The sequence below is a fragment of the Anneissia japonica genome, unplaced genomic scaffold (assembly GCF_011630105.1).
Source record: "Anneissia japonica isolate Jap-2015-1 unplaced genomic scaffold, ASM1163010v1 scaffold483_len1788099_cov177, whole genome shotgun sequence".
Lineage (NCBI taxonomy): Eukaryota > Metazoa > Echinodermata > Crinoidea > Comatulida > Comatulidae > Anneissia > Anneissia japonica.
In genome coordinates, this window is record NW_022682587.1 from 1,188,551 (window position 1) to 1,204,334 (window position 15,784).

At 30.5% G+C, this 15,784-nt stretch overlaps 1 protein-coding gene across 4 annotated transcripts in view; it reads left to right on the forward strand.

The window, feature by feature from the left end:
* The window catches only part of LOC117103073 (vacuolar protein sorting-associated protein 13A-like), a 92,443-nt gene that overhangs the window by 21,122 nt on the left and 55,537 nt on the right, over nt 1-15,784 (forward strand). For all 4 annotated transcript variants that reach the window (XM_033243598.1, XM_033243830.1, XM_033243669.1 and 1 more), the window contains exons 6-11: nt 2,687-2,757; nt 8,080-8,178; nt 10,786-10,845; nt 11,911-12,058; nt 13,147-13,381; nt 15,249-15,483. In XM_033243598.1, the coding sequence (XP_033099489.1) occupies nt 2,687-2,757; nt 8,080-8,178; nt 10,786-10,845; nt 11,911-12,058; nt 13,147-13,381; nt 15,249-15,483 (848 nt within the window). The remainder of the gene's footprint in view (nt 1-2,686; nt 2,758-8,079; nt 8,179-10,785; nt 10,846-11,910; nt 12,059-13,146; nt 13,382-15,248; nt 15,484-15,784) is intronic.

Consider the following 15,784-nt stretch of genomic DNA (forward strand, 5'->3'; position numbering starts at 1 on the left):
AAAAAATGGGTGTCTTAGGATTTGAACCAAAAATCATGAAGTATAAGACAAGCTGCACCAACAAGCTACATCTCTACAACAACTTGTTTCTCTTTACATATCTATGCATTGAGTTAAATGATGTAGGGATTAGATATTTCCATTTAAAGTGGTATTCCTACTTGTTTATGACATCATTTACTGTAGGATCAGTCATCATTCATCATGACCTTTTAAAAACTTAATGAGGCATGTTGTGGCAAAATGGCTAAGTTGTAGCAAAAATTGAAATTCAAGTTATTGGTATTTTCAGATACCCGAGTATGTGATCTTTAAAATGAGGGGTCATTCATTCAAATTGGACATTTCAAGCCTAAGTTATTGGAAAGTGAAAGTACAGTACTCTTAGAGCAAGATAAACATGATTTTGAGTACTTGCCTTTCACAGTTATTTTTGCATACATTGTTTATTAGAATGAACTATCAAAATAGCGTTAAATAAACAATTTGTTGACCACTTCCAGAACTAATACTTTGGGACATGATTAAAAGACATTAAACTGTTGATCTATAGTGAAAAACAAATTTCAAATTTGGATTCTTATGCAATTTATTGAGCTCCAATATTTTATAACTCCTCTACTCTATACTGGACTGTGCGACAGCTTAACGATTTTGCCACAACATGCCTCAAATTTTCTAAGCTCACTGTCACACAGATTGCCACTGTGGTATGCAGCACTTAAATTTCTTCATTATGTAAATGAGCCCGGTGACTGGGGATTGTACTGCATCACATGCAAGTGCAATCCCACTTATTTATCATCAAATTTGTATATTTGTAAAATATAAATATGTTTATATAAAAAGACATAAAACATCTAAAATAGTAAAACATACAAACACAGGGTATTCATATTATTACAACAAGGTCCCAAAGGTGGTCAGTGATGATAAAATGAATAAGCCAATTCATAGTTAGAACCATGCATGCTTGTATCAATGGGCTCATTTGAATGGCTCATTTCGTTGACTACGATTTTTTGTTGAGTATTATTTTCATTCGACTTGTTCGTAAAATAGAATCTTTGTTGACAACGAAAATTAACGTAAACCAGAGTGCATTAATCGGCATTAAGTTATCCATGTAACTAAAGCAAACATGGCCGATTGGTCTGTCAGTTTAGCAACAAAATTTGCGTTAATATAATTTAGATTAAATTTCAGAAAATAAAAATTATAATATTTACCCACATGAAGTCAAAAATGATTGGAGGCTAACAGAATTCAAAAACTTTTTTTACGAAAAACCCATACTTCCACAAGCTGAAACAACCTTGATTACGCAGCGTATATTGTAGGAACTATGCAGCCATTTTGTTTTGTCGAGTATTTACCAGTTCTCTATTCGACTGGTCGTCTTTGCTAAGTATGATTTTATACTTGTGCAGGTGGGCGTAGCTTAAGAAAGAACGACCGGTCGAATACGGCCAGTGTCAGTCGACATAAACACAATACACACATTTTTTATTTGATTTATATTTATTTGGTTCCATAAAACATTACATAAAATAAGCTTGCATAAAAAATACAAAGTACACATTAATATTAACTAATTGAATAAAGATAACCAAATAAAGTTTTAACCAAAAGTAAAACTTATATCCATTTAGGTTGATAACAAGAAGTTAATTAAAACAAATACAATGGAACAATATAAAAATTCATAAAAATGGTGTGTTAAAATTATTTAACATAGGCTTATGTCGATCGACCTTGATTGATCTTGGATACGAGCATGCGCAGCTCCAACCGCGAATTGGCTTATTACAACAATAAAAACCTGAAGATAACAAAATTTAACACAATGACCTAAAGAGATATAAAATATTGACTTAATCTTTATCAGTATGTGTAAGTATCTGCTGTGTATATTTGTCGAACAAATATTTTAAAGTTAGTTTAAGGACTTGCATTTCCAATTTATCTCTTGTTTATTATTCAATTATGTTGTTTTTGCCAGCTTGAATGAGCTTCAGTTACCTTGTTTATTACTGTACATCCATTTTTCCCCCATTTTTATAAATGTCTCTTGATTTGATAACACTGATCTAAATGTTTTCACTGCTATTTATACTTTAAACACATCCTTTGTTTTTATTCTATTATTTTAAAACCATATATATCATCTCCTTGAATTACATGTGTTCACATGTTATTTGATCCATGTGTTTTTCCTTTTTCACATCCTGTTTTTTTTTCTGAATGTTATTTTATTATATATAATAATATATTTAATAATAAAAATAATAATAATAATATTTTATTATAGATATGATAATCTTCCACTGCATTTAAATTGTAGAGAATGTATGATCATTCATTCATAACCAAGCAATTTACAGTAAAGTTTTACCCTTATTTGTATATCTAAAAAATTCTTACTATAATTTAGTAAGTAAACTGAATGAAACACACTGAGCTGCACAAAAGCCTGTACTTAGTAGTCGTGTGAAATTACTGGAACGTCGATTATTTATTTATTTTATTTATTTATTTATTTTCTTTTTCTACGCTGATAAGGATTTTGTTTTATACTATATTTATATTTTAATTATATATTGTGTAGAAAACCTTTTAGTGGTAGTGTTCATCGCTGTTGGTTTTTGCATAAATAAAATAAAGAAAAAATTAATATTTTTCACAGGTGAGGAAGATGAGCAAGAGTCTCAATCATTTACTGAGAAATTGATGTCATCAATTATCAATAATGTTCAGGTAAGTGCAGATCATATTGTGTGCTGCATTACTATATTTTTAATACCAAGTATCTGTAAGCCCATGCTCCTACCATCTAATTTAGGCTTGATTTCAGATGCTAGCGTTCATCTGGGTGAACCAAGGGGATACCTCCTACTATGCCTAAATCATCAGAAGTTATAATAATAATAATAATAATATAGTAATATTGCTCCTTAGTTTCTAGAATATAGTATTTGCAATGGCTGATATTGGAATTATATTTGGAAAAATATAATAACCCTGTTTTATCTTTACATATTACAAAATTAAAACACAATTCTGTTAAAAATGTATTGTCCCCTGAAAATAACAACAAATCACTAAAAATAATGTTGATATTAAAAATCTCTACCCTTATTTTTCTACTGGATGATGATAAAAAATAATAAAAGCATTTCTAATGACGATTTATTTTTTTTTTTTTCAATTTTTGCTGTAAAATGAATGGTAAACATTTTTTAAACACACTAATTTCTATGTTAAAATATTTTTTATGACATTTTTTGGTATTTTACATGCGACAATACATCTTTAATACTATGTCATCGTATTTCATATTTTTGAAAAAATGTTAATATCATTACATTGGTCAGACATATTGTTTATAGAACATCTTTCAATAATAAGATTACAAGCTAAATTTACACAAAACCTCAGACTGAGCTACTCTTAATAGTTGTACAGTAAATCACATGAGAGTGATAGATGTTTATGCAATCATTCAGTTAATATTATTATAGCTCATTTGTTTATCTTGCCAATACTCTAGTTTACATTCACAGTTTTTTCTGAAGCACTGTGTATAATTAACTCACAACTATTTTCTTGATTATTTTATTCTTAATAATATCACTGCTGTTCTTTGTTTTACTTATTCTTACCTTGAATATTTGTTAAGATTTAATTTCTTTGACAATATTCTAATAAATAACCTAACTTCGGATTTTGCCAGAGCAGTCAATCCATAGTGCATACCTCTGTCCTGTGCCTGAATACAGTACCAACAATACGCAGACAGTGTGCAAAACTGCAGCATACCCTCAAGAAAATAATGGAATTGTTTTCTTGAGTGCTGCCTGAATGTGAGGACTGATTCCATTATTGTCTTTTATGCTCGAATGTCAAAAAAAAAAAATGAATTTCCGTAACCTTGACCATGTCCTTTGACCTTTTCTTCTTAAAATTGAAAAGTGTCTTTCTTTAATTATTATCTATTATTTCACTAAATTTTATGATGCCCCATTCATTTGCTTTTGCCTAATCTTGCTGATAGGCAGACAGAAAGTCGGCAGTGAATACATAACCTCCTTGGCGGAGGTAGTAGACTATAACAATTTTAAGGAATAATATCACAATAGTCTAAAATATATTGAATATTAATAAGAAATGAAAATCTAATAATATACTGTATTGGGTATCACTTACCCTCTAATAATGACGTTAGTCATTGTAAATAAAACACATCATTTTTAATCTTTAATTTAAGTAAATGTCATGGCACATATTAAATGATACCCCATATCATTACTGTTCTATTATTTTTTTTTCTGTCGTTATTGATATCCAATGCACTAATGGACAAAATATTGAAAATCAATGTCCTAAGGACATTGACCTTTACCTGATGAGATACACAGATCACATACATGAAAGGACTCTAGCATTTTGTTATTTTTTCCGATTGATTTGCATATTCGGTGGCAGGCAGACTTTAATAGGTAATAAATTATCCATAAAGCAAGCTGACATGTAATAAATATCTTTCGAACTGATACTTTGAGGTAGAATAATAATATTGATAGTGGTAGTGAAGTTGAAGATAATTGTGGTGGTGGTAGAAATGATAATAATGTTGATAGAAATGAGAATAATGATGATGAGAGTGATGATAATGGTGACGATGAAAATGAAGTCAATGATTTTGATGTTTGATTTTTGTGATGAGGGCAAGGGCGCTATTTAGGACAGCTACTTTACCGTGACGGCTTGGCTACTCAGCTCGGCCTAGCCTAGTTGGGCCTGGTCTACCATTAGCAAATTCTTTATATTCTTCGAATCTATCAAATGTTGCATTTAAACTAAAACATATTTACATTTGATAAACAACCTTTATTGATTGAATTTACGTTCTTTTCATACCAACATTCAGTGGCTGGAAAATGAACGGTGCTATAGTTGTCCACAGTGCATGCACATGGCTCTGCAAATACAGTACTTGAGAATCGGTTCTCAGAGATATCTTTCTTGTTCTTAACTCCCTGGTTATGATTAATTCATAAAATACCGTAAAGCAGATTTGTTGTTAACTTCAGAAGTGAAATTTTAATAGTCAACAGAATACAGTTGGCCTTAGGCCTATACAGCTCTCGATTTGGAGGAACTACAGTAGAATTGACACATAGACTAGGGCGAGAGATGAAGATGTATCTGCATAGCCTAGAAAAATAATGTGAGTAAAAACCGTAGATGTGGGCAGCCTATGCTTATTGCTGAAATATATTTGTGATAGCTAATTCAACACTTTTCCTTTGAAGGCAAAATTCGAACAATTTAAACACCTTCAATTGCACTCTCAAGGTCATAATTTTCTATTTTTTTCTTGGGTAGGGAGGGGAACACCCCTTCCAAAACCTGCCCCATGGCTGTCGCCACGCGACAAGTTCTTCATCTTGAATTTTGGACGGAATCTTCGTTTTTCTGGCTAAACCCCTGGATGGGGGTAATGGGAAGATGAGGATGACCATCATCATGATCATGATCCATAAGTATAGTGGCATGCCACCTTATACACCTCCACACCTATGTCACAAGGTGATCTTCTCCCCCATCAGTTCAATGTCAACACTCCTAGATAATGAGGAGGATGATATCATGTTGATCATGATGGGGAGGAGGTTGATGGTGATGCTGAAACTGAGAAGATTATGAGGATGATATTGGTGATTGTGATGACGATGAGGACGCTGGTGGTGGTGGTGGACATGTTGATGTAATGAAATATTATGATCTCGCATTTAATTTGTCACTTGTAATTTGTGAATAAACTGAGTGTTAAATTAGAATGAAATACATGAATAAGCAAATTTGGATTTTTATACAAAGAAAAACATAGAAAAAAATATCAAAAATATTTGGTACTATTCCATTGTTGATAATATCGAAAAAAAAATACTTTTCATTTTTTCAAACTCTTCCTATGATGAAAATATTTACATTGATTACAAACTCATCACAACTATTAATTGGATTTGTGGATTTTGATTTAAACTCATATGTCAATTTAAATTTCATGTTCATTTTTTCAAGAATCATTACAACCATACCAGATTGAACTTTAGTATCTAATTAAAAACACTCGCAAACACCTGGCTTAATCCGCCATCCACTGCAACTACACACTATAAAAGTAAATGACATTTGCAATGTGATTATTTTGCAGCAAAATTATTACAGACATTCTCACATACTACACACATAAGCTCTCCCACAGTTTAGGGCCTCCATTAATAGAGCCATATCATGTGTAGTTTTGTTAGTACAAGCCTATAATATATTTTTTAGTATGATCTTTGGCCTGTTATGTTATTTCTGGTTTTGTTTATCTTTTATTACACTCAGACTCTATAACAATATTTTGAAAAGCTGTACATTAACATATTTTAATGATTGAAACAATTATATAACACAGTAGACTAATATATATTATATTATTAGAAGAGATAGGGAAAGAAATTGCAGGATTCAATATTAACAAAATGGGGCTGGAGTTCTTGATCTTAGTCAAGGAGGTGCCAAATAGAGAGGGGTAGGGTCGGTTTTAGTGGGGTGGGGGGAAGGGGTGTTCGGTTAAGTACCTCCACACCTGGTCTAGATCACCACTATTCCAGATTCTTGGAATTTAAAATTTTTTTATTTATCTAATAATATTGATTCAAATTATAAATCACACTATTATCAATCATAAACATGACATGTGGACATGTAGAAGCGGCTTGGTGCAGCGTGAAAGGTTTGGTTTCCCAACCTCGAGGTCGGGATTTCAATCCCTCGCTGTGCATTTCGCTTGTATCCTTGAGCAAGGCACTTTATCTGCATTGCTTCTCTCCACCCAGGAGTATAAATGGGTACCTGGTGGGGTTGCTTGCTCCTGTGCTGAATACAACAGAAACACTCAAGCATGTGGATCCAATTTCCAAGAGTGGGATGATTGAAATGTTGTATTAAAACTGAAGATCATATTGTATAATTTTATTTTACTATTATTTTTATGTTATTTCAATTCCACATCAACAGCAAGTACGAACCCACCACTTACAGGATAGATAAAACAAAGACGGATACAAACAACAATTACCCTAGCCTAATATCAAAATCACAATGAAAAATTTTCTTTTTAAATTGAGTAAAGGAATCAAAGAAAATATTAATACTCTTATTTATATTAATATATTTATTTATTTATTTATTTATTTATTGACATTTCACCTTTAGAACGGTGGCACACAAATTGTGTGGTGCAGTCTGGTAATAATAACAACTAAAATACAAAAGTAAACAACCTAATACAAAATCAAATCATATAAAGAAAAGCACAACAAATTAACCAGGAATGTAAATAAAGCCAATAGCTTAACTTAAAAAGTTTTAACTATAGGCTTAAATTTTGAAAATGTAAACTAAATGTACACTATCATAAAGTTAAAATGAAATAAAATAAAAACAGGAATTACAAAAATTAAGTAAAAATAAGAAAAAGCACCAGAATCATAAACATATGTGTGTATAAATACATACACATACATATTACACACACACATATATAATATTGAAGGAAGTTAGCCGTAAACACTGTTGAATAAATATAATATAAATCATCAAAGGTACATATACAGGGTAGCCTACAATGTTCCATCATGTCCTTATTAAACACTGTATATGTACCTTTGATGATTTATATCATATATATATATGTATGTATATATATATATATATATATATACATACATATATACATGTACATACATGTATTTGAAAAATCTATAAATAAATCCTTTTTTAACATTATCGACTCTACCAAAAGGGACAGGAAATAAATTAGCTTGTCTCAGACTATGTTTAGGAACACATACTAAAAGCGATGGTAAGGGCGCAATCAAAATGATGGTTAACCGCTTTATAAAGAAACTTAGGATAATTTATATTTCTACAACGAATTGGGGAAAGTAATTATATTTATAATTAATAATTATATAATTAATGCAGTTTTGACTTATTGACATTTTCCTTGTTTATATTAAGGTCTTCATGAAAAATGTTCATGTTCGATATGAAGATTCTGTTACAAATCCAGGCCATCCATTTAGCTTTGGGGTAATGTTGCCGTACATATCTGCAGAGGTGAGTTTTGAATTTCACATTTCAAAATTATTTTGATAACTCTTATTATTATTCATATTATGAATAAAGTATTCTAATTTTCATGCAAAAGTTCATCTGTCGCATTTCCAACACAAAATTTACTTGCTATAGAAATTTCAGTTGACATTTAACCTTCAGAAAGGCGTTGTAAAACTATAAAGAGTTTATCTAGACACTTGGTATTTTGTGGAATATCATGGTGTAATACCTGTAAGCTTTCTATGGCAGCCATGGGGCCAGGTGCTTAGGATACCTGGGATATTTATTCAGCATTTTCTTTCCAACACCATGGGCCGCCAATAAGGTGAACAGGTCCCTCAATGACCTAATTGTGTTGAAAAGAACATCAGAATTTGCCAGATTGGGTCTCTGTCCCTTATCCCTGGAGCCAGGCTCTATCCCTGGAGCCAGGTATACAGTATATAAACCCTTTCAAAGTAGGCCTATCTGGGTTCCCTGTCTTGTCATAACCTCCTAATTTGGAGAATAAAATCATAACACCTGAAAAGATTATTGCCTGTCTTTTTTCTATATTAAATATTTGTGGTACACCACGTAGATAGTTCTGAAAAGAACTGTTGTTTTGTTGATAATGTATAGGTGTAATTTTGCCCTACCTGAGGTGGAAATGTCCTGAATACTCAGTACGTTTGAAAACAAGTGCGAAAAAAATCGCAAGTTGTTTTTAGGTGGGATTCGAACCCACGATCTCCAGATCACTAGCCTGGCATCATACCTCTAGACCACCAAGCTTGCGCCCTTGGCCAGGGTTGAATTCGAGTCCAAGTAAGCAGCGGGTACTGCAGAGTTGATAGTAATTGTCATTGTCGTGATGGAATAGACAATAATGTTGTTTAGACAACAATTGTTGATAATGTCTCAACATTTCGATTGAGTTGCTTCAATCGTGATCAGGAGAATAATTTCTGCAAACAGGGAAGTACTTGGATGTTTGGAAAGTTTTTTTTTCTATCATTTAAGTTATTAATATACAGATTATCAAGTGTACAGTACAATTAAGGTTAGTTTACTTCCTATTGCTGTAAATATTACCTTATGAATTTCTTATTCCAATTATGTCGCTATTTATATCTACACGTTCTAACATACTATTAAGAGACCCTGTTCAATTTATAATCTTGTTATGAATGTATAATCATATTAGTACTGGATGTGTATCGCTGTTACTGTTCTCTTTATCTTTCACTGCAAATCAATTACAACACTGCTCAATAAAAATCTTTATCAATTAGTTAGGTTCATAGCAGGTCATAACATTTCTACAAGCTATTATTTTTATGTATAGGTAATTACTTATCTCATTTAGATGTATTCTTTCTCATCTTTAAGGTACAGTATATATTTTGTACTGAATAATTATTAAATTTAGGCTTGGATAATAATAATAATAATAATAATAATAATAATAATAATAATAATAATATTGATAACTAAATTAGGATTTGTATGGTGCAAATTACAAAACCACTAGGGTACAAAAAGTTCAAAAATATAACTAAGCGTGATTGGCCATTGACTCCGAGGAGCTCATTTGCCCTTTGTTCAGTTATTTTATTTGTTGCTTTATACATGACTCATGCTTTTAATAAATTCGGCAGAGATATACTTTGTTGTTATTTTCGAAAACAAAGATAGTGGGATTTCCAGTAAGCGGCTCAACTGATGTAGGCTGTTTTCTTTGAAGCAGCTAATTTGTTTACCAATTTGCAATAATATCTAGGAAATTATGTTCAAACACTACTAGTCAAGGCAGATTAGAATAGCTTACACTTTTGTTAAGGGGCATTATCATTAATAGTGTTTACAATGCATGAATGCCTGATAATATGCTAATTTATAAAGATTAAACACAACCTCTATTCCTTTGGCCATATACCGTAGGAATCCTCCATGCATTGATTAGTGAATTAAGTTTGAGCCATTACTTATTCTTATATCTGAATATTTAAATCTCTTCAACCATTCTAAATAAAGAAGTAAAGTATTACCTCATATAAATGGTATCTTAATATTCAAAAATCAATTATGCACATATTAAACAGGCAATAACAGTAAATTACTGAATTGGAACATGTTTTATAAGCATGTATAAAATATATAATTCATTTATTTTATTAATATATTTATTTGGTATAAAATACTCAGAATGAAACAAAGGTTAATATATGTTTGAGTTTATAATACCATCAAATATAAAAATATATAAAACAAAACATCAAACACCACATCAATAAGCACCAAACTTTAGGCCTATCTATTATATCATACAAGTAATTTTGATTCTAAAATTGATCTCTGTATACATGATATGATAAATTGATAAAATGACATTGAAACAGTTAGAATGTTAAGCACATTAAAAAAAATTACCTCAAAAGGAATCATGACTAATATTTTTAAAAAAAGATACAGATCAAGTAGACAGAAATTCATCAAAATACAAGTAAAAAAAAGAAATAAAATAAAATGTAAATATATTTTGTGTCCAAGTACAATATATATTATGAATATAAAAGTAGTAGGTCATAGTTTAATGTTTATGATTTTGATTTTTTTTTTCATTAGACAACAGATGAACTCTGGCAAGCGACACAGGTTGACGCATCTGCAATGATCATGCGAAAGGTGTGTTACCAGGGATTGTTTATATCACTGTTGAACATGCTGATGCTATGTTGCTGTTTTTGTTTATGTTCATTGTTTACATTTTGTTGTATTATTGATGATACTTCCTTGTTGATGGGAGTGCTATGATGTTGTTACTACACTTATATATTTGTTGATTAAGTTGTCATTGCAGCTGCGATTTATTTTTAAACTGTTGCCACTGCTTTAAAAGTATACTGCACACTGAATTTATCATGTATCCTTATAGAAGACAAAAAACCTCTTTTCAGTGGTGAAAGCATAAGATACCATAAAATAGATTATTCAGAGGAAAGAAAGATTGTGGGAATTTATTCAGGCCCCATTTTATTTGTACATTGCCACAGAACAGGAAAAAAATACAAAATGGTATCACTAAATGATATAATATTTGTGACATGTGTTAAACATGAATCATACCATTATTGTATACTTATTTATCTCTGTAATTATATTTTAAAGCTTTACATGCAAAAAGAATGTCATTCCTTGCATCTTGTGTTCATATTTTTACATGTTGTTGTACATTCATTTTTACCGTTGTAATCACACATGTATTAATATGAATGCAACTTTTCTAAATATCAAACTTTAAATTGAGAAAATTGAGAAATGCAGAATGCTGAGAAAGGTGCATCTGAGTACAATTCAGTGGTGAAAGCACAAGATACCGTAAAATATATTATTCAGAGGAAAGAAAGATTGTGGGAATTTATTCAGGCCCCATTTTATCTGTACATTGCCACAGAACAGGAAAAAAATACAAAATGGTATCACTAAATGATATAATTTTTGTGACAACATATGTTAAACATGAATCATACCATTATTGTATACTTATTTATCTCTGTAATTATATTAAAGTTTATATAAATGAAATTGGTTCCCACTCCAACAAAAATTATGGATCTGCTCCTGCATAACAAAATATATATTTTTTTAATTTCATAATTCATGAAAGAAATATCACTGGGGCATAACAATAGGAATGTATCATATTCATTTTAATACTGATCATCAAATCAACATTAACTCTCTTTACAGCTTGCTCAAGTCAGAAATTTGAGTATATACATGAACTCGGATTGCAAGCAGTTATTAACGGAGCAGCATATTGATGATGGGCTGTGGATAGGCTTAATGAAGGAGGCCCTCGTGGATAACAAGATTATGAATGAGCCATTACAATTCAGTGAGTACTGTCGTTTTAGACAATTCTTGATTTTCTGTATGTAGATTTTGTAATTTAATTTTATGTTTATTTCCCATCTTATGCCAAAATACTTTGAAATAACGTAGATATTTCAAAATTTAAAATCTATAAAGTGCAATCTGAAAGATAATCTAAAGTAAAAGTCTCAAATCTGTGTTGAAGAGAATTTAGAATTCTGACCAAGTGTGATCTTAATCGAGGAAAATTTAAAAAATTGGTAAAATATTAGATCTCAAAACGTATGTTTGAAGTTTGCTCTTTTAAAAAAGCAAGTATAGTCTATTGTATTACACATATGGGTATTCTATAAAAAAGCAACACTATAAATTGAAAAAAAAGGAGATTTATTGCCAAAGCTTTTGCTTTTAAAGGGTAACATAAAAACATGCTATATTTAGCCTGTTTGCTTAAATGATGTTGTCAAAGAAAAACAACTCAGTATGCTTAAACATCACTTCAGTAATTGAAAAAGGATCATTTTGTTGACATACTGTGATTAAGTAAGACTTTTTTATACCTTGTTTATGTGAAATCATGTTCTAAAGATTGTCAGATGAGCTTGGAAAAAAAAAGTAAAATTTTTTTTTCTTGTTAAGTAAATGGTTTTGCAAAAATCATCAAGGCAGAGGAGAAAATATTAATATATATTATTCCGTTGGTGAATGTAAACAGTGTAGTAATTAATCAATGAATTTGAAGAAATTACACAAATTATTAGTCAGTTTATCCAGTTAAGTGTTCACCAAGTAGACATGGATATTTTGTTTTAGGAGTTTTCAAGGCAGCAGTGGGCAATATAAAAATAAATAAAAAATGTATTTTTTTTTCCTATAGATTCTCATTTTTTCTTGGTGGAGGGTGCACCAACTGGCCAAAAAATAAATTATATTAGTATATTTAAATTATAAAGTATATTTATTCGAAATCATCATTGAGGGCGAGTGGAGGGTTTGCTAAAAAGGTATAAACAAATGTAAAGTAAAGTATAATCTGGAGACGAAAGTATATTCTCATTGTTGCCTTTGATTTCTAATTTTAAAAATTTTTACCCCCTTTTATTACTATAGTCCTTGAGCCTGTGACAACCAAAGCAAGAGTAACATATGATAAAGCATCTGACAGCTTGTATATGCGCCCTCGCTTGGTCGTTGACATCAACACAGAGGAGATAATGTTAGGCCTAGGCAGGTCTCAATACCTTGATGTCCTGGACCTCTTAGAAGCTCTACAGCTAATGAAAGTCAACACAGTGTATCGTAAATATCAGCCGACGGTGCCGGTGAAAATTGATCCTAAAGCATGGTAATTTATGTTTGTAATAATAAATAAATGTATTTGTGTTCTATCTGCCTTGTGATATAAAGTTATCCTTCATTCCCATAGTCCTAGTTTTAAGTCCAGGGTTACCAAGTTTCTCACAACTCACAGCAGGCCTCCCTACAATAGCGATGGCCTCCAACTCTATGCCTGCAATTCATAATAATTGCATATTTTCACTGTTTTATTATCAATTGTCTCACAGAAATCACTTCCAATGTGGTATCACTGTGTGTAGAAAAATGTAATTAGATGTGATTAAAAAATGATAATTTGACAAGATCTCCTGAAAGTGACTTCTTCCATCTTGAAGAAGACCCAATGTAATTGGATGATTAACGCACTTAAATATACTGTAGAGAGAAGCCATGCTGAAATGGTAGTCCTCTAAATGATATCAGTTAATTAACTAAAACACTTGCTTAGACTATAATTTAATATCAAACCCTTGAACCTACATGTATATTTGGATTTATATGATAAAAAAACAAGCATGATTTTTTTTAGAGTAATTATTATATTTGAATAATTATGGTAGAATGGTAGATGAATAACCTTAGCCTTCAATTAGGGAATGCCTCCATTAAATGATAAATAATGCAGCCCAGATCATGAATTAATGAACAAGCAAAGAAGATAATGCACTTCCCTTTTTTCTTGAATCTTGTTAGCACTGTAGTAATCCAGGTATTATCCAAGCAAATATAATCCAAGTATAATAATCCTCAATATAATTAGTTGGCAAGTTAGTAACAAATAATGTTAGACTTGCAAGAAAATCAGACACTTACTTCAGCAACTGAACTGCAACTGATTACAACAAATAACAGCTGCACACCTGTACACAACTAAATGCAAATAAGTATGCAAATGAATTAAATATCTAAATAACAAATTTAATTGAGAACTTCTAGAAACTAGAATTTAAAGCAATAAAAAAAACTGCAAATACACTTAATCCTATGCCAATTCTGTCAAGATTTGGCTGATGTTATTGCATTTTTATTGTTGTAATTTTTATTCATGTGTTTGTCTTGAAATGTCTTTTTTAACTTTTATATTTAAAATTATATATAATAGTTTTATTATTATTATTATTATTATTATTATTATTATTATTACAAAAATAATGTATTGTATATTTTTATGAAATGTTAATGTTTATATTTACTGTTTTGCTTTTTTAATTGTGTTTATTAAATTTGGCGACTCACTCAACAGAGATCTAGTGTCTTTTTGGGAAGCCACCCTCCTTTTTGTCTGTTCGTTTTTGTCTGTCTGTTTTTTTGTATTTTTGATGAGGCAAATAAATGAAATGAAATGAAAAATTTATGGGGGACAATTTAATGAAAATTAAGAATATTTTACAGCCTGGATTTTATTTTAATCAAGAATACTGCTTGATAATATTCTTAAAATTGTCTACTTTCCAGCAGGTCCACTCAATTAGTTTTACACATCAGTTAATGTCATGCTGTTTTGTCCCCAATTTATTTTAATAAGGAGACCTAGTGTCTTATCCCATGCATGGTCTTAACCTTGGTTTCTTATATAATGATCTTCTTCTATAATTGGTTTTTTTTAATAGACTTTCTTGCTTATGTCCTGTGATAATATTAATAAATCTTTAATAGATATTCTTACCAAAAAGCAACAGCTCTATGTTAGAACATTCACACACTTTTCAATTCAATTCAATTTATATTGCTGTGTGAGCCATCAAGGGCTATCATCCCCCAGTGCAATACAAATACAAAAGACAAATAATTAATAATGTATTTCTAAAGGAACTATTCATTTAGGGATAGTGGCATTAATCCCCTTACTTTTAACTTTTATTTGTCATTTGAAGGTGGATATATGCATACAAGAGCATGGTGGATAAATACATCAAGCCCTGGTCCTGGGAACACATGAAACAACATCGGCAGTATTACAGAGCGTACAAAAATAAATACAAAGAGAAGTTGGAGAAAGCAAAAGCTGATGATAATGTGAAGAAAAGAATTGAGAAAGACCTGTTGAAACTTGAGGAAAAACTTGATGTTACAAGCATCACAATTGCAAGAGAGCAAGCCAAGATTGAGGTATATAAATGCACCTCCTTCTACGTCGAGGAGGTTTTAATATGACGCATATTTGTGTTTATCTAAAAAATAATACTGTATACAATTAAGGATTTAATGCTTAAAATTGTTATATTTAGTATATTTTTTTTTTACACTATTGGTTATTTGTGTTTATCTAAAAAAATAATACTGTATGCAATTAAGGATTTAATGCTTAAAATTTTTATATTTAGTATTTTTTTTTTTTACACTATTGGTTATTTGTGTTTATCTAAAAAATAATACTGTATGCAATTAAGGATTTATATTTAGTATTTTT